The sequence below is a fragment of the Chrysochloris asiatica genome, unplaced genomic scaffold (assembly GCF_000296735.1).
Source record: "Chrysochloris asiatica unplaced genomic scaffold, ChrAsi1.0 scaffold00027, whole genome shotgun sequence".
NCBI lineage: Eukaryota > Metazoa > Chordata > Mammalia > Afrosoricida > Chrysochloridae > Chrysochloris > Chrysochloris asiatica.
In genome coordinates, this window is record NW_006408545.1 from 22,582,072 (window position 1) to 22,602,055 (window position 19,984).

The 19,984-nt window shown below is 40.0% G+C and overlaps 1 protein-coding gene across 1 annotated transcript in view; it reads right to left on the reverse strand.

The window, feature by feature from the left end:
• Nucleotides 1–19,984, reverse strand: part of AIM1 (absent in melanoma 1) — a 293,695-nt gene that overhangs the window by 160,741 nt on the left and 112,970 nt on the right. The window contains exon 2 of the mRNA XM_006839959.1: nucleotides 6,121–6,259. Coding sequence (XP_006840022.1) covers nucleotides 6,121–6,259 — 139 coding nt within the window. The remainder of the gene's footprint in view (nucleotides 1–6,120; nucleotides 6,260–19,984) is intronic.

A 19,984-nucleotide genomic window follows, 5' to 3' on the forward strand; every position in this document is an offset into this window, starting at 1 on the left:
AAAGGAAATGCAGATAGGTCTCTTGTGATACAGTAGTGAATAATTGTTATCAGAACTGATTGTGAGGGTTGGAAATGTAAAGATAGAAGTTTTGTAGCAAGGAGGGGAGTGATTAACATTGCAGCCTTGGAGCAGAGGTCCCTGGGACCATCAGGAGAGAAGAGCAGAGTGCGGGACCCTACCCAGAGAAACAGTGACACCAGAAATAGAGGTAGAGATGATGATGTGGAGAGATGGAGCAGCTGAGGACTTTAGACCCAGAGAGGGAGAGGGTTTGTGTGCTGATGACCGGGGGGGCGCAGGCTTGCAGGGTATACACTTTGGTTGGTTGATGATGCATGGAGGGGATTGTAACCATGGCAGTGAAATGATATAAGACAGGATGAATGTAAAACTAATGTTCTCCCATGTAAACTAACACATAATTCACAATAAAACATTTTAAAAAAAAGTTTGTAGAAAAATTCAATTATCCTTTTACTACATTTTCCCACAAACATATAATAACAAAATAAATCTTCTCTGTCTTATAGATTTGCTATGAGAATCACTGAAGTGGCAATGGGTTTAGTATTGTTTTTGGTGGGGGAGGGTTACAGTTTTCGTCACATAAAATACATAAATAACCCATTGATATTGAGTGATTTAGGACTCATAGTGGTCCTAAAGAACAGAGTAGAACTTCCAAAAAAGGGTTTCCAAGGCCATAAATCTTTAAAGAAGCACACTGCTTCATCTTTCTTTCTTTCACGTTTCATCTTCATCTTTTATCTTTCTCTGGCAGAGCAGCCAGTGGGTTTGAACTGACCTTTTGGTTAGCAGCCAAGCACTTCACCATATATGTGTGTTTTCATTTAATGATACCATTTCTTTATAGTTTCTTCTCATATGGAAAAATGTTGCTAATATATAATTATTTTGACTAAACACATCTTTTATTCCAAACGGACTAATATTCATATGTAATCATTTAAAGGGAAAAAATTTTTTTTGTATAAATAAATGCAAAACCTCTGGTGATTTTCCCATCTAAGATATAAGTTCTAATAATATTCTGGTTTGATTTGTAGTTATTTCTAGTTTATGTAAATATGTGTTTGAGAGGCAATATTGTCTTTGTAATTATAAATTCATACTTCCGTTTACACAAGCAGGTATAGTAAATATCCTATTTTAATTGAAGGGTTCAGTGCAGTATTGTCAGCTTTAAGGAATGTTCTTACAGCATGTTAAAAATAACAACACATAAGTGTAATAACATAAAATAGTATAAAATAAATAAAGAAAGTGAGTATATCCTGATTGTTCTGGGGAAATGCAAATTGTTTAGTTTTAATGCAAATAAAAATTTTAAGCATTACTTTGAAGAAATAGATGTAATTTATTAATCAGGACTAGATTAATTCAGGAATCTTAATAATGTATGGCCTTCTGCCTGGGAAAGAACAACTAGGGTGGTCCTATACAATAGTGTCAGTAAATCTGCTGAATCTCCCAGGATATTAGCAGATTTATTAGGGAGGATGTGCTAAGAGAAAAGTAATTTGGAAGATACAATAGGTATGCTGGCACCCTGGTACTGTATGTATGAACTATCCAGAATCAGTAAAGAAGATAAAGTCTGTCCCCTTGTCTCTTCAGTTCTCCCAATCCTAGTAGGATGTGCAAAGAATGAGAAAGATAAAAAAATCAAGAATCAGAGTGACCAAGAGTGATAAAGAAAGATAGATGTGTACACCAAGGGGCATTCAAGCATTTTTCACAACAGCCAAAAGATGAAAATAACCCAAGTGCCCACCAAGAAATGAATGTATAGACAAAACGTAGTGTATTCATACAATGGAATACTACTCCTGCTATGGTGCTATAGGGACTGACTCAATAGAGTCTGAAATGACTAGACAGCACTTAACAACAACAACATAAAAAAGAATGAAGCTCTGATGCATTCTACATCATCGGATGGATGGGTAAACCCTGAAAGAAATAATGCCGAGTGAAATGCCAGACATAATAATGTATGATCCAATTTAGTGAAATATCTAGAATAAGTAAATATGTTAAGACAAACATATATTCACGGTTTTCAGGGGCTGGGAGGAGGCAGGAAATGAGAGTTTTGCTGAAAGGATACTAAAATTTGCTGAAAACTTTTGGAAATGGGTAGTGTTAATGGTAACATAACAATAAATATAATTAATGTCACTGAACTGTAAAGGTAAAAAATGGTCAAAATGAAATTTTTAATCTATTTTGTTGTTGTTATTGTTTTTGTTAAGTGCCATTGAGTTAGTTCTGACTCATAGAGATCCTGTATAGGGTTTCTGAGGAGCAGCTGGTGGATTTAAACTGTCGACCTTGTGGTTCTCAGTCCAGTGCAAATCCTACAGCACCACACCAGGAGTCCAACTGACCACAATAGAAGTTAGAAAGAGATGGGGCTGGTGGAGAGAAAAACAAAGAGGATGTAATGACAAAAGGCAGATCTAGAAGTAGACCCTGGCACCCGTTCATCCAGTAAGTCTGGTGACCATCTCTGAGAGGAACACATGGGATAGCACAGAGAACACTAGGAGACAGTGTAGCCAGAACTATACTTTGCATCCTGCTTCCAGTTTCTGCCCTTCTAGATGCTCTGGCTGCCTTTCTACCCTGCTGTCCCAGTTTATCTTTCTCTAGCTCCCATGTGTATAAACTGGCCTCCTTCTTTTGGCAGGCCTCCAATTACCTACCCCTGGCCAGCCCTCAGGTCTTCTCCCAGGGGCTACCCAGTGCCCAGGGCTCCTTGGTTGCAGCCTGGGGGTGAGCAAGAGCTGAAAGCCTGTGTTTAGACAGGCCATTGGCACTGTGAGAAAAACACGGCTATCAATGGACCAGGGAACCTGGTGTGGTGCTGCAAGTTAAAGGACTGGACTGCAAGGTTGGCAGTTCAAGCTCACCAGCTACTCCTTAGAAACCCCATACAAGGTTGCTGTGAATTGGAACTAACTCAGTGGCACTTAACAATAACAATCAATGGACCAGGAATCCTGGTATGGCATTGTAGGATAAGCACTAGACCTCAAGTTTGGTTGGAACGCAAAGTTGACAGTTCTAACTCACTAGCCACTCCTCAGAAACCCTATATGGGGTCACTATGAGTTAAAAAATGACTTGATGGCATTTAACAATAACATCATTGGGCCAAGGAGGTGGGGCTCTGCAGACCCTTCTTTGCCATCCCTCTCAGGCAATTTACTTTTTGCCCCAATCTGAGTGCTGCTACAAATTGCTTCCTGGGCTTCAGCAAACATCATCGGACACTTAATTACACTATGCTTAATGAATCATTATTTTTCAATCATAAAAAATATAGCTACTAAAGGACAAATGTAGAAATCCTAATTGGATTTCCAGCTAGGACTAGCGACTAAGTTCATTAGGTTTTCCTTCAAGTTATAAACTATTTCTGATAAGGAAGAAAAACACAAAATGTGAACCCAATCAGAAAGAAAGAAATTATAATAAACTTGTTGTTGTTGTTATTGTTATTAAGTGCCGTGGAGTCGGTTCCGACTCATAGCGACCCTGCACAGGGTTTCTGAGGCTGTAAATCTTTACGGGAGCAGAATGCCTCATCTTTCTCCCACGGAACCGCTGATAGTTTCGAACTGCTGACCTTGCGGTTCACAGCCTGATTCGTAACTACTACGTTACCAGAGCTCCTTCTAGGTAATTTAATTTTCTGAATTTAAATTTGATTTCTTATTTCAACATTTTACAAAAATTAATTATCTATTTCTGCTCCCCTGACTGATATTGTTACTTTAAGTTGTATCCAACTTAAAGTAACTTCGACACAGTAAGTTCAACACAGTCAGTGTTGAATTTCCCTACCTACTTTTGTCATGTTCTCATAAACTATCCAATAAGAGCTAGTGATTTCATCATGCCCTTTTTTCTTATTCTTCTCTCTTTATGTTGTTGTTGTTAAGTGCCATCGAGTCGGTTCTGACCCATAGCAACCCTATATAGGGTTTCTGAGGAGCAGCTGGTGAGCTTGAACCGCCGACCTTGCAGTTCAAACAGCTTTGCAGTCCGGCGCATTAACCCACAGTGCCACACCAGGATCTCTAAGTATTGTTTTTTGACTTTCCGTAGATAGCATTAGTAAAGCAAATTTCTTTGAGGAGGGGAATATTTCCTTCATGACATAATCTCTGTGACTACGAATCCTCACTGATCTTACAATAAGTTGCAACAGGAAGTGTATGATACAACCTCCAAGGTCTGGCAGCTAACCCATCTCTCACACAATGGCTAAATACATCACTGTGCTTTCTGGCCCCACAGACACGTAAGTACACGAGTAATGCCTTCTCCTGAGTGAACGAACACGTTGGCATAAGCAGCAGTACTCTGCCTTCCACTTTGGGGAAATGTCTTCTTTGAACAAAATACAACTAAGTCATAATTGTATGCAGCATCTAGATATTAAGAAGTAATTACTGAAGAGTTAGAACAAAGGGCATAAGATGGAATCCCCACTGAATAGTTTTCCTTTTATCCAGATGGGTTTGGTGATGAGGAGATAGGATTTTATGAGTAATTATTATCAAGACTAATGGCAATGATCACAACTGGAAATGCAGAAGAGGTGTAATGAACAGAGAACCGTAGGACCATCGAGAGGGAAGAACATGAGAGGAGTGAGGGATCCTGACCAGAAAAGCAGTAACAGCAGTGATGGTGGCAGAGGCGATGGCATAGAGACAGAGCAGCAAAGGACTTTAAGGCCAAGGACTGACAAAGGCAGTGTGCCTACGGGCAGGAAACTGGCTTACAAAATGTGTACTTTGGACATTTAAATGAGCATATATTTTCATTGTGGTATGTGTACATAAAAAAAGTGGTAATAGAGGTGAATACTGTTAGCTGATGGTACATGTAGGGGATTATAATTATTACAATGATTTGTTGAATGTGTAACTGATGAGCTCCCTTGTATACTTTCACTCACTCAGTTCACAATAAAAGCTCTAAAAAAAATTTAAAAAAAAAGGAACTACTGAAATAATAGTAACAATTCTAAAGCTTTTTAGTGGGGAGCCCACCCACTGCCATCTAGTTGATTCCAACTCATAGTGACGCTATCTGACAGAGTAGAACTGCTCGGGCTTCTGACACTATAAATCTTTCCAGGAGCAGATAGCTTAATTTCTCTCCCTCAGGAGGTTGGTGGGTTTGAACCACCAACTCTGAGGTTAGCAGTCCAACAACTAATTCACTGAGCTACTAGGACTTTTTTTCATAGGAAAGAACCATCTGTTGATTACCTATTACTTTCCATGCCTTTACTTAAAGCACAGTCTATTTAAAAGGAAAAAAGGTACTCGTAACAATGGTGAACAATATCTGAAGGAAAGGAACAGCCAAGATTTAAGTTCATCCACTAAGACTCAGTATTTATTATCATGATGTGCTTTCATATAGAATGCCATCTAGTACCATCTCCAGGCATACCTTAGAGACATTGCAGGTTAGATTCCAGACCACCGTAACAGAGCTAACATAGCAATATACCAGTCAGGAATTTTGTGGATTCCCAGTGCATATAGAAATTATGTTTACATGATAATCAATTAAAGAAGCCTTGGCAGTGCTGTAGGTTAGGCGTTGTCTGCTAACTGTAAGGTCAGCAGTTCAAACCCACCTGCCACTCAGCAGGAGAAAGATGAGGCTGTCCGCTCCTGTAAAGATTTAAAGTCTCAGAAATCCTATGGAGGTAGGGTCACTATTTAGACAGAATCGACCTGATGCAAGTGGGTTTGATTTTTTGGTTTTGTAGCATAGAACGTGTGCAATAACATTATGAAAAAGTTTGAAGTATTGTGATAATTATCAAAATGTGGTACAGAAACACAAAGTGAGCACATGCTGTTGGAAAAAAATGTAGCCATAGACCTGCTCAGTGCATGGTTGCCACAAACTCAGTCTCTGCAAAGTGTAAAAAGCAAAATGCAATAAAACAAGGCATGCCTGTACATCCTGTTTATGCGTGTGTTTTTCAATCAATCGGGTTAATTTATAGAGCTCAAATTCCTTATTCTTGGGGACCAAATATTAGAAATGAAGAATTACCTTTTTAAATATTCCAGACTCTGTAGATACAGGACGAAGTGACTCACTGGTATTATGAAAGAATTGGGACTCTCCACAGTGCAATACAAATTCCTGGGACTCTTGAGAAACGAGGCTTCCATCCGCTACTTCCAAAGCTCTGTAAAGAGAGGAAGCATAGTCAATAAGTTATCGAGAAAGCTAAACATTGAAGAAGCCTGAAGACAGACTTCCCCATGTCTATTTCCAATCGGTCCAAATAATGAATCTTTAGTCAAAACCCTACATTGCTGTTATTGTTATGTGTCATCAAGTTAGTTCCCACCCATAGTGACCCATTGCTGTCACCACTGTGTCAACCCATCTCTTTGGGGGTCATTCTCTTTTTCACTGATCCTCTACTTTTCCAAGCCAGATGTCCTTCTCCAGGGATTGGTCCCTTCTGATAACATGTCCAAAGTTTAAGAGATGAAGTCTTACCATCCTGGCTTCTAAGGTACATTCTGGCTGTACTTCCTCTAACATAGATTTGTTTATTTCTCTAGCACTCAACGGTACTTTTCATATACTCCTCCAACACCATAACTCAAATGCATCAATTCTTCATAGCACTGAAGGTAATTTGATAGTGCCATAACACATTTATAATAACCCTTGATGACTTCACCATGTGGTCAACAAAATTATTTAAAACTCTATGCAGAAAATAAATTCAAGGTAGGTAAATGGATGGAGTCCTGATGACACTATAGGATAAGCAATGGATTGTTAACCAGTTCAAACCCACCAACTGCTCCTCAGAAACCCTCTATAGGGTCCCATGAATTGGAACCAAATCAGTGCCACAACAATAACAACAACAGGTAGACACACAAATGGACAGGTTTGGGCGTGAAAGTGGTCCAATTTAATTTTATGATTTTCTTGATTGCTCTATTGCATTATTTTTAAGAAATGACAAAAAGAAATTTGTAAGTTTCTGAAACATTGAAAACAAAGTGGAAACTTTGTGGAGCAAAGTGAAAACAATGTGGAGCCTCTGCATACATAAGAGTATAAGTGGAATCCTGAACAGCATCCAGAATCTTCAGAGGTGGAAAATTTCCATTTGAAAGGATGGGCAGATCAGCCTGGAGTGGCTAAAAGAACAGAAGATACTTCTTGAAAGAAATACCGACAGGAAAAATACAAAACAATATAGGCAGACCAACTGATTACTACAAGAACAAGCATGTTGCTCACCCAGGAGACATCAAGGCAAGTAGTCAGGTCCTCTCAGTGCAAATCCCCTTCCAAGTCTAAGACTCAATGGGAATACATGCTCTGATTGGTGATCATGTTAGTCACCGATAAGGGGAAGTGAGGGAAAAACAGCAATGAAGCTGCAAGCTAAGCCCTACAACATTCAATAGATTCCTGTAAACCCAGGTGGAGACCTGGTTGGCCAGTAGTGTGGCAAGGCCTGGGGACTCTTGTGCCCAGAGTCAGTGACACAGCCACAGAGGACTAGAGTGGAGAGTGAAGCGTCCAGCTGATAAGAAGAGAGGATATATGCACATGAACACCCACACTTGCAGATAATACCCACTTGACCTGGCTTCAATGACTGGATGATCAGAGCTCAACTAGAAGAAGAAAGAAGTAATCTGATACAATTTGATGAACTTGACCTACACCTATGGATGCAGTAGCTCAAAAAAGGGAACAAATCTTTATAGTGAGGATCATTCCCACCCGCTCCATACACAGAGTAGACAGGGATAGGCAACTTGGACATTGGCTACCCAAAGTGGGGGGGCTACAAAGGCAAGAAGAGACTGGCTTACAAGCTTTCAAGAGGGAACCTAGATCCAGAGGGCAGAAGGCGTGGAGAAAGGTAGAATCTCCACTGAGTAGTATCCAATCTGTCTAGGTGGGGCTGATGAAAGGAAATGCAGATAGGTCTCTTGTGATACAATAGTGAATAATTGTTATCAGAACTGCTTGTGAGGGTTGGAAATGTAAAGGTAAATGTTTTGTGGCAAGGAGGGGAGTGATTAACTTTGCAGTCTAGGAGTGGAGGTCCCTGGGACCATGAAGGAAGAAGAGCGGAGAGCAGGACCCTACCCAAAGAAGCAGTGATGCCAGAGATGGAGGCAGAGAAGATGACATGGAAAGATGGAGCAGCTGGGGACTTTGGACCCAGAGAGGGAGAGGGGCTGTGTGCTGACAACCGGGGGGCAGGTTTGTAGGGTATACCCTTTGGTTGGTTGATGATGCATGGAGGGGATTGCAACCATGGCAATGAAATGATATACAATAGGATGAATGTAAAACTAATGTTCTCCCATGTAAACTATCACATAATTCACAATAAAACATTAAAAAAAAAAAAAAAGGAATGGAGATGAATGAAGACAGAAAGTATTCTAGCAGACTCTGCTGGTTGCCTAACCCAAATCATTTATCTTACTAACCACATCCTCCTGCTCACCCATTCATCTCAAGTTTTCTTTGATAATAACCCTGGTTTTTCCTCAGATATCCTTCCTCTATATATCTCAGAAAGGTGCTCTGCTAATGTAGTAGTTACGAGTCAGGCTGTTCACATCAAGGGTAGCATTTGAAACTACCAGCTGTTCTGTGAGAGAAAGATGAGGCTTTCTGCTCTTGTAAAGATTTACAGCCTCAGAAACCCTACACAGGGTTGCTATGTATTGGAACTGACTCCAAGGCACATCACCACCACCACCACCACCATTGATCCTATAGGATAGGTTGACTGCTTCCTAGACTAACTAGACTCTCAATGGGAGCTGACTGCCACCTCTTTTCTTCCATGAAGGGTGGAACCACTAACCTTTCACTTAGCTGCTGAGTGCTTAGCCAGGATGCCTTATAATTTTGATAACTATCATATACATCTTTGTGGAGTTTTTTGCTTAAAAAACCCCCACATTGTTACAATAACAAAAATATGAAAGCATATTCTTGTCATGTGCCGCTGAGTTGGTTTCACCTCATAGCAACCCTGCATAAGGTTTCTGAGAGTGGCTGGTGAGTTTGAACTGCCAGCCTTTCAGTTAACAGTAGCAATATACTTCGTTTTTCTTTCCCTTCAGTTTCATACTATAAAAGCAATGCATGAAAGAATAAGCAAGTTGCTTGCCCAGGAGCCATCAAGGCAAGTGATCGGGTCCCCTCAGGGCAAACCCCCTTCCAAGACTAAGACTCAGTGGGAATACACGAGCAGACAGGTGCTCTGACTGGTGAACACACTGGTCACCAATAAGGGGAAGTGAGAGAAAAGCAGCAATGAAGCTGTGAACTAAGTCCAACCACGTTCAATAGACTCCTGTGAACACAGGTGGAGACCTGGTTGGGAAGTTTGGCAAGACCTGGGGCCTCCTGGTCTCAGAGTCAGTGACATAGCCACAGAGGACTAGAGTGGAGAGTGAAGCGTCCAGCTGATAAGAAGGGAGGGCATATGCACAAGAACACCCACACTTGCAGATAATACCCACTTGACCTGGCTTCAAGGGCTTGTTCAGAGCTCAACCAGAAGAGGAAAAAAGAGCAATCTGATACAATTTGATGAACTTGACCTACACCTATGGATGCAGTAGCTCAAAAGAGGGAACAAATCTTTATATTGAGGATCATTCCACCCCCCTCAATACACAGGGTAGACAGGAATAGGCAACTTGGACATTGGTTACCCAAAATGGGGGGCTACAAGGCAAGAAGTGACAGCTTATAAGCTTTTAAGAGGGAACCTAGATCCAGAGGGCATGGAGGAAAGTATAATCTTCACTGAGTAGTATCCAATGTGTCTGGGCGGGGCTGATGCAAGGAGATGGGGATAGGACTCTTGTGATACAATAGTGAATAATTACTATCAGGACTGACTGTGAGGGTTGGAAATGTAAAGGTAGACGTTTTGTAGCAAAAGGATGGGAGTGGTTGACTTTGCAGGCCAGAAGAGGAGGTCCCTGGGACCATCAAGTGAGAGGAGTGGAGAGCGGGACCCTACCCAGAGAAAGAGTGATGCCAGAGATGGAGGCAAAGACGATGACGTGGAGAGATGGAGCTGCTGGGAACTCTACACCCAGAGAGGGAGAGGGGCTGTGTGCTGACGACCAAGGGGCAGACTTGTGGGGTATACCCTTTGGTTGGTTGATGATGCATTGAGGGGATTGTAACCATGGCAATGAAATGATATACGATAGGAGGAATGTAAAGCTAATGTTCTCCCATGTAAACTATCACATAATTCACAATAAAACAGTTTTTTTAAAAAAAGAGTAATGTATGCACATAGCAAAAATAATTGAATCAATACAGAAGAGAATTGAAGTAAGACTCTCTCTAGCTCACACGTTTAGTTCTGCAGGAACAGCCACTGCTATTTTTGTCCTGCAACAATTTATGATTATAAACTTGTGAATAGACATTTAAGCCCTCTCAAAGAACACAGCAAAATTTACCTTTGAGGAATTTAAAGATGGTAATAAGAAGAGACAGAGAAACACAGGTAGCTTAGTCTGTCACATTTGGCGTTATTCCTTTTTGGAGAAAAATATATGTGCCTCTTGACTCAAGAGTTTGCAAGAGGTAAAAGTGATCTACATGTGTTTCCTAAGCTTTATATTGTTAGCGGTTGCTGTTGTTGTTAAGAGCCAGAGAAACCTTGAATAGGGTGGCTGAGGCTTTACATCTTTACAGGAGAAGAAAGCCACATCTTTATACCACAAAGCAGCTGATAGGCTCGAACTGTGGGCCCTGTGGTTCACAGTCCAGTGCTTATTGTGTGGAAAGGTAGGCAACTAAAATGGAATTATGTCTTCCTACAAAATATGCACACATTGTATAATTAAAAGATGGCAAGGACATGTTCTACATTTCTACAGTTTTTGCTTGTGATCCAATTCCTGACTGTAGCTCCTTTTATTGTTTGTTGTTGTTAAGTGAGGTTGAGTCAGTTCCAACTCAAATCAATCCTGTATAAAGTTTCTGAGGAGTTATTAGTGGGTTTGAACTGCCAACCTTGTGGTTAGCAATGCAGTGTTTATTCAAGAACACCACACCAGAACTCCTTAGTTCCTTTAGGCTACAAGTAACAGAAAGTCCAACTCACAGAAGCAAATTCATTATCACATATAAAACAGGAGGGTGAGTTGGTTTGTCTGTTTATTTGGCCATCAAGTACCCAGGTTCTTTCTATTTTTCTGCGTTGCCAGAATGAGCACCTTGTCTTTGTCCAGAGATAGTGCCTAGAAGGTGTAAGATAGTTACAGTCATCATATCTTGTTATCATTGTTATTGTTAGGTACCATAGAGTCAGTACCGACTCATAGCAAGTCTAAGCACAACAGAACAAAACACTGCCCCAGTCCTGAGCCAACCTCAAAATCATTGCTATGATTGAGCTCATTGGGGGTTTTCCTCCTTTTTGTGACCCTCCAATTTACCAAACATGATACCCTTCTCCAGAGACTGTTCCCTCCTGATAATATGTCTGAAGTATGACAGATGAAGTTTCATCATTCTAGCTTCTAAGTATACTCTGGCTGTACTTCTTCCAACACAGATTTGTTAGTTTTTCTAGCAGTCCCTGGTACTTTTAATATTCTCCTCCAACACTATAACTCAAATATATCAATTCTTCCATGGTCTTTCTTATTCACTGTTCAACTTTCACATGCATAGGAGGTTACTGGAAATACCACGGCTTGGGTCAGGATCACCTTAGTTCTCAAACTGACATCTTTGTTCTTCAACACTTAAAGAGGTCTTGTGTAGCAGATTTACCTAATGCAATCTGTTGTTTAATTTCTTGACTGCTGCTTCCATGAGAGTTGATGGTTGATGCAAACAAAATGAAGCATTTATTTGACAAGTTCAATCTTTCTCCATTTATATGGATGTTGTTTATTGGTCCCATGGTAAGGATTTCTGTTTTCTTTACATTGACATGTAACACATATCAAAGGCCATGCATGGTCTTTGATTTCCATCAGTAAATGTTTTAAGTCCTCTTCAGTTTCAGCAAGCAAGGTTGTATCACCTGCATATCTCAGGTTAATGAGTCTCCCTCTTTTCCTGATGCCACATTCTTCATATAATCCAGCTTCTTGGATTATGTGCTTAGCATAAATATTGAATAAATATGGTAAAAGAATACAACCCTGGGATACAGAGATTGAGACATGGTTGGAATGGGGAAAAGGGGGGAATAATGTTAAGATGCTTGGCTGTCTTTTGAATCTTGGTTTTCTTTGCATTATATTATAAAACAGACACTGGAGGGGGAGAGAAAGGAATAGCCAGAAACATCACCATAGAAAGCTTGTAAGTCTGTCTTCTGCGTATAACTGATTGGAATACCTAAAATAGGGCTACAATGTGTCCAGTGAAGGAGGCTTCCTGCGGAGACTCTGCAGTACATAAGACTATAGGTAGAAGCCTGAACCACATCCAGATCTTCAGATATGGGAAATTTTCACTTGAAAGGACAAGCAGACCAGCCTAGAACGGCTAGTAGAAAAGAAGATACTTCTTGAAAGAAAGACCTACAGGAAAAATACAAAACAATAGAGGAAGATGGACTGTTACTACAAGAACAAGCAAGTTGCTTGCCCAGGAAACATCAAGGCAAGTGGTCAGGTCCCCTCAGTGCAAACCCTTTCCAAGACTAAGACTCAATGGGAATACACACTCTGATTGGTGACCATGCTCGTCACCGATAAGGGGAAGTGAGGGAAGAACAGCAATGAAGCTGCGAGCTAAGCCGTACAATGTTCAATAGACTTCTGTGAACCCGGGTGAAGATCTCTTTAGCCAGTAGTGTTGCAAGACCTGGGGACTCTTCAGCCCAGAGTCAAAGTCATAGCCACAGAGGATTACAGTGGAGAGTGAAGCATCCAGCTGATAAGAAGAGGGGGCATATGCACATGAACACCCACACTTGCAGATAATACCCACTTGACCTGGCTTCACTGACTGGATGATCAGAGCTCAACTAGAAGAAGAAAGAAGAAGAAAAAAAGACTAATCTGATACAATTTGAAGAACTTGACCTACACCTATGAATGCAGTAGCTCAAAAGAGGGCACAAATCTTTATAGTGAGGATCATTCCCACCCCCTCCATACACAGAGTAGACAGGGATGGGCAACTTGGACATTGGTTACCCAAAATGGGGTGACTACAAAGGCAAGAAGTGACTGGTGTACAAGCTTTCAAGAGGGAACCTAGATTCAGAGGGCATGGAGGAAGGTAGAATCTCCACTGAGTAATATACAATCTGTCTGGGCGGGGTTGATGAAATGAAATGTGGATGGGTCTCTTGTGATACAATAGTGAATAATTGTTATCAGGACAGCTTGTGAGGGTTGTAATTGTAAAGGTAGAAGTTTTGTAGCAAGGATGGGAGTGATTAACTTTTCAGCCTAGGAGCGGAGGTCCCTGGGACCATCAAGGAAGAAGAGCAGAGAGCGGGACCCTACCCAGAGAAGCAGTGATGCCTGAGATGGAGGCAGAGACAATGACGTGGAGAGATGGAGCTATTGGGGACTTTAGACACAGAGAGGGAGAGGGGCTGTGTGCTGATGATGGGGGGGGGGGGGCGGAAAAAGGCTTGTAGTGTATACCCTTTGGTTGGTTGATGATGCATGGAGGGGATTGTAGCCATAGCAATGAAATGATATTCTATAGGATGAATGTAAAACTAATGTTCCACCATGTAAACTATCACATAATTCATAATAAAACATTAAAAAAAAAAGAATACAACCTTGGTGTACACATTTCCTAATTTTAAACCATTAAGTGTTCCCTGGTTCTGTTCAAACAACTACCTCTTGGCCTAGGTGCAGGTTCCTCATGAGTAAAATTCAGTGTTCCAGAATGCTCATTTTCCACAATGTTGTCCATAGCTTGTCATGACCCACACAAGCAAAAGCCTTTGCATAGTCAATAAGGCATAGGTAAACATTTTTCTATACTCTTTGCTTTTAGCCAAGATCAATTTGATGTCAGTAATGATATTCCTCATTCTACGTTCTCTTCTGAATCCGGCTTGAACCTCTGGAAGTTCTGTCAATGTATGGTCGTGGCCATTTTAGTAATATCTTCTGCAAAATTTTACTTACATGCAATATTAATGATATTGTCTGATGATTTCTGCATTCTGTTGGGCCACCTCTCTTTGGAATGGGCACAAATATGAATCTCTTCCAGTCTGTTGGTCAGGTAGCTATCTTCTAAATTTCTTGGCATAGATGAGTGAGTGCCTCCAGTGCTGCATCAGTTTGATGAAAGTTCTCCATTTCTATACCATCAATTTCCCGAGCCTTGTTCTTTGCCAATGCCTCCAGTGTACCTTAGACTTCTTCCTTCAGGATCATTGGCTCTTGATTATAAGCTACCTCTTAAAATGGTTGAACATCGATCATTTCTTTTTGGTACAGTGACTCTGTATTCCTTCCATCTTCTTTTGATGCTTTCTGCATCATTCAATATTTTGCCCATGGAATCCTTCAATATTTCAACTCAAGGTTTGAATTTTCTCGTCAGTTCCCTCAGCTTGAGAAATGCTGAGGTTGATTTTTTTCCTCAGTTCTTTCAACATGAGGAATTTTGAGCATGTCTTCCCATTCAGTTTTCTAACTCCAGGTCTTTGCACATTTTGTTAAAATATTTGACTTTGTCTTCTCAAGCTACCCTTTTAAATGTTCTATTCAGTTATTTTCACTCATCATTTCTTGAATTTGCTTTAACACCTCTATGTTGGAAAGCAAATTTCAGAGTGTTTTCATATATCCATTTTGGTCTTTTTCTTCTTTCTTGTATTCTTAATGACCTTTTCCTTTCTTCCTGTATGATGTTCTTAATGTCTTCCCACAACTCTTCTGGTCTTCGGTCTTTAGTGTCTAATGCATCAAATCTGTTCTTCAGATGATTTCCAAATTTAGGTGGGATATTTTCAAGGTCATATTTTGGCTTTTGTAGACTTATTTTTATTTTCTTCAGCTTCAGCCTGAACTTGCATATGGGCAATTGATGGTCTGTTCTGCACTCTGCCTCTGGCCTTGTTTGGGCTAATGATATGGAGCTTTTCCACCGTCTCTTTCCACAAATGTAGTCAATTTGATTTCTGTGCAATTCATCTGGTGAGGTTCATGTGTATAGTCAACTTTTACATTGTTTGCAATGAATAAGTTATTGGCCTTGCAAAATTCTATCAAGCAATCTCCAGCATTTCTACCACTAAGGCCATATTTTTCAACTACTGATCCTTTGTTTCCAACCTTTGCATTCTAATCTCAATATATCCTGATTGTTTGATCAATTTCAGACTGAAGAAGTTGGTAGAATTCTTCAGTTTAATCATCACTGGCTTTAGTGGTTGGTGCATAAATTTGATTAACAGTGATATTAACTGGTCTTCCTAGTAGGCATTTGGATATTATTTTATATCAAACACAGCTTTGTACTTCAAGATCTTGATATATTCTTTTTGATGATGAATGCAATGTCCTTCATCTTCAATTTGTCATGCATGGCATACTAAACCACGTGATTGTCAAGATTCAAAATGACCAATACCAACGCATTTCAGCTCACTAATGCCTAGTATATCAATGTTAGTACATTCCATTTCACTTTTAGCAACCTCCAATTTTCCTTGGTTCATTCTTAGTACATTCCATGGTTTAATTATTAATGGATGTTATTAAGTGTTCCTCATTTTGAATTGTGCCCCATTAGCAAATGAAGGTCATGAAGGCTTTACTTCATTCATGTCATCATGGCCAACTCTATTTTGAGGAGGCAGCTCTTCCCCAGTTGTATTTTGAGCACTTTCTGACCTGAGGGGCTCATCTTTATCACTGCACCTGACAATATTCTTGTGCTCTTCCTCATGTTTCAATAATCAATATTCTGGTGCTATCTGACAGTGTTCCACTGCTATTCATAAGGTTTTCAGTGTCTAAATATTTGGAAGTAGTCTGTCTCTTCTTTCTAGCCTGTCTTCATCTGGAAACTCAGCTGAAACTTGTCCACTACGGATGGCCCTGCTGGTATTTAAAATACCTGTTGCCTAACTTGACAAATCACAGCAACATTCAAACCATCACAATATGACAAACTAACATGGAAGTGGTGGGTCATCATATCTAGAAGTGATAGTTCCAGAGGATAAAAAGCTAAGAATCTCTCTTCCTACTATCTAAAAGGCACCCAACAGTCTCCTCCTATGTAAATGAGTCACTGTTCCTATATCCTTATGGCTGGGACTGAATCATATTGCTGTGCAGAGAGTGTGCACCTGAAAAAACTGGGGTTATATGAGCAGTAAAGAATACAGGAGGAAGTGGAAATGGATGTTGTTGTATATGACATGATCTCTCTAACTTTATCTTGAAATATACACCGACATTTATTAAACTGTGGAGGTAAATTGGATATATATATTCATGATACATATATTCATGACTGAATTGCAGTTATCAAAGTAGAAACTTTCATGTTGTTGGCCTCATACCATGCTGAACCCAGGATCCTAGTTTGCCTTGCTGATTTGTGGAAAAACTAACAAGACTTAGAAAGCTATACAAAGGGTAGTTCTTTATGCTTGGAGTTATGCTTTCGCCAATAGGTGGGTATACATATATGGTACTGGGTGAGGGAGGGGTTCAATCTGTCAACAGCCAGAGAAAGGGCAGGCCTATTACAACTTGTTCCAGGCAAGGTCCTTGTTTTACCCATAAATCTGAAATTGGAAGTGCTGAGTATTTGTAGTGCACCCAATAACCTCTGGCCTCCCTTTTAAGGGAGGAGGAGTTATTGGCTGACTTCCCTTTCCTTGTGACCCAGATCCAGGCAGTAGTACTGTGCACAGATGCTATTATTTCCTGGTTTGCTCACGACTGGGATTAGAGAGTGAGGAAAGGCCATGAGATGTTGGGCTGAAAGGGTTCTATGAGCAAAACTCAATGTCAGGGCAGCTTCTCACCCAAGCCCAGATGATGACAGCATGCATTAGCTTTCTCTAATTCTTCTCTAGAGTGTCACTCACAAACTTACTGGTCAAATTTGGCCCCTAGAATTCAACCTTGGTGTGACAGTTAAGGTTTTGTGTCAACTTGACTGGGCCAGGATTCCCACTGGTTTGGCAGTTGAAATTAGTTATCTCCATGGCGCAACCCAATACAACGCAGTTAATGCTAGGATGGTGTGCTATCAGTAGGTGAAATGAACTCTCTGACGACTGGCTATGAGCAGGCAATCAATTAAAAGGATGTTTCCTGATTTCAGTGTATTGGACACTCAGGGAAAGCTGGTTTGCTTTCTGCTGGGTCTGGATCTTGCATAAGGCTCATCCTCCAACCTTTGGTTCTTTGGACTTGAGCCAGAAGGTTGTTCTATTACCTGCCAATGAGGGAGGCCTCAACAGCCTGTATTCTTGCCTGCCTATCAGCCTACCTGTCTGTGTGCCCAACCTACCTGCCTGCTGGATTTGCTTGACTGCCTGTCTGTCTGCTTGCCAGGCCTGCCTGTCTATAGGATCTGCCTACTTGCCTGCCAATCTTGGTTCACCTGACCCAGACTTGGTACTCTCCCACTCTACAATTGTGAGCCATTTCCTTGATATAAACCTCTCTTGAGATTGATAGATCTATAAGAGATAGGGAGATGATAGAGATAGAGGTGAATTTCACCAATTTTGCTTCCCTAGAGAACATAGCCTAAGACACTTTGCAATACATTCAAATCAAACCAGTTGTCATCAAGTCAATTCCAACTCAAGACAACTCATACAACAGGTGTATCATAGTAAAACTATGTTTTCAGGAATGAATTGCCAAGATTTTATTTCAAGGCACCCCTGGGTGGATTAGAACCACCAACCTTTCAGTTAGTAATGAGCACTTAAACATTTACACCAAGAAATAACAGGCTTGGAATCATGCTGGAAGGTCTTTAAGTCCTAAATTAATTTTTTAACAATATCTAGCATTAGAGATATATAGAAAACAGAATTATTTTCAAGCATTGAGAGCTAAAAATGTAATTTTTTTGTGCTGGGTTTTGGACTTGCTTTGTGTCCTTTATCCCTTCTTTCCCTCCAGTGGAAATGTCTGCTTTAAGCCATTTCACCATTATACTCTATAAACAAATAATTTGAAGATATCACAGGTTCACAGATGAAGAGGAATTTTGCCCAGGGATGGAATGTGCCTAAAGTCCATCTCACCTATATTTGATTTATATGATCAGAAGATGAGACTTTGGATTTGGAATTGACTTAAGACTTTGGAGGTGACATGATAGGGTGAATGTGTTATGTATGTGAGAAGTATATGAATTAGGGGTGGAGCACAGATAATCAAAAACAGTTGCAGGATGATATGATCCCATATGCAAAATCCCAAAGATTCAGCAAGAAAATTATTGGAACTCATTTAAAGATTCAGCTAAGTGGCAGGGTACAATATCAATACACAAAAACCAGTTGGATCCTTCTATACTAAAAAAGACAGCTCTGAAAATGGAATTAGGAAAACAATAATATTTACAATAGACACCCCAAAGATGAAATACTTAGGAGTAAATCTAACCACAGAAATAAAACACCTACACAAAGAAAACTACAAAACACTGCTACAAGAAACCAAAAAAGAATTATAAAAATGTTAGAATATACCATGCACATGGATAGGAAGACTTAACATTGTGAAACTGTCAACACAATCTATAGATATAATACAATCCCAATCTAGATTCCAAATTCCTTCTTTAAAGCGATGGGGGGGGGGGAGATCACTAAATCTATATGGAAAGAGACCTTGGATAAGCAAAGCACTGCTTAAGAAGAACAAAGTTGGAGGCCACTCACTTCCTCATCGCAAAATTTACTACACAGCCACAGTGGTCAAAACAGCTTGGTACCAATACAACAAAAGATAAATAGATCAATGGAACAGAATTTAAAACCCAGAAGTAAATCCATCCACATACAGTCAACTGATCTTTGACAAAGGGCCAAAACACATTAAATGGGGAAGAAGAGATAGTTTCTTCAATAAATGGTGCTGGCAAAACTGGAAATCCATTAGCAGAATAATGAAACAAGACCTATATCATCTCACACCATAGACAAAAACAAATTCAACATGGATTAAAGACCTAAATGTAAAATCTAGAATTGTAAAAGATCATCAATGAAAAAATAGGAACAAACTTAAATCATCAATGAAAAAACAGAAGTTTTAATACATGGCTTCAATACACTATCAAACATTACTAAAAACACACAAACAGTAGAAGACAAAATAGATGACTGGAACCTCCTAAAAAATATGCATTTATGTGCACCAGAAGCTTGCACCAAAAGAATTAAAAGGGAGCCCACAGATTGAAGATGGAAAAGTTTTTTGCAACAACATACCAGATAAGAGACTAATCTCTAAAATGTAGAAAACTACAATAGCTCTATAAGAAAAAGACAAACAACCAAATTTAAAAATGGGCACAGGACATGAACAGACACTTCACCAAGGAAAACATTCAGGATGCTAACAAACATATGTAGGAGCATAGTGGTTATGTGTTGGGTTACTAAGCACAACGTCAGCAGTTCAAATCTACCAGTCACTCCTTAGGAGAAAGATGAGAATTTCTGCTTCTGTAAAGATTTACTGCCTCAGAAACCATATACAAGGTTGGTATGAGTTGGAACTGACCACCACCAACAAACATAGGAAGAAATGTTCACAATCATTAGAGAGATACAAATCAAAATAATAATGAGATACCATCTCATATCAGCATTAATAGCAATGTTTTAAAAAAATGCTAGTGAGGATGTAGAGAGACTGGGACTCTTTACTTTGCTGGT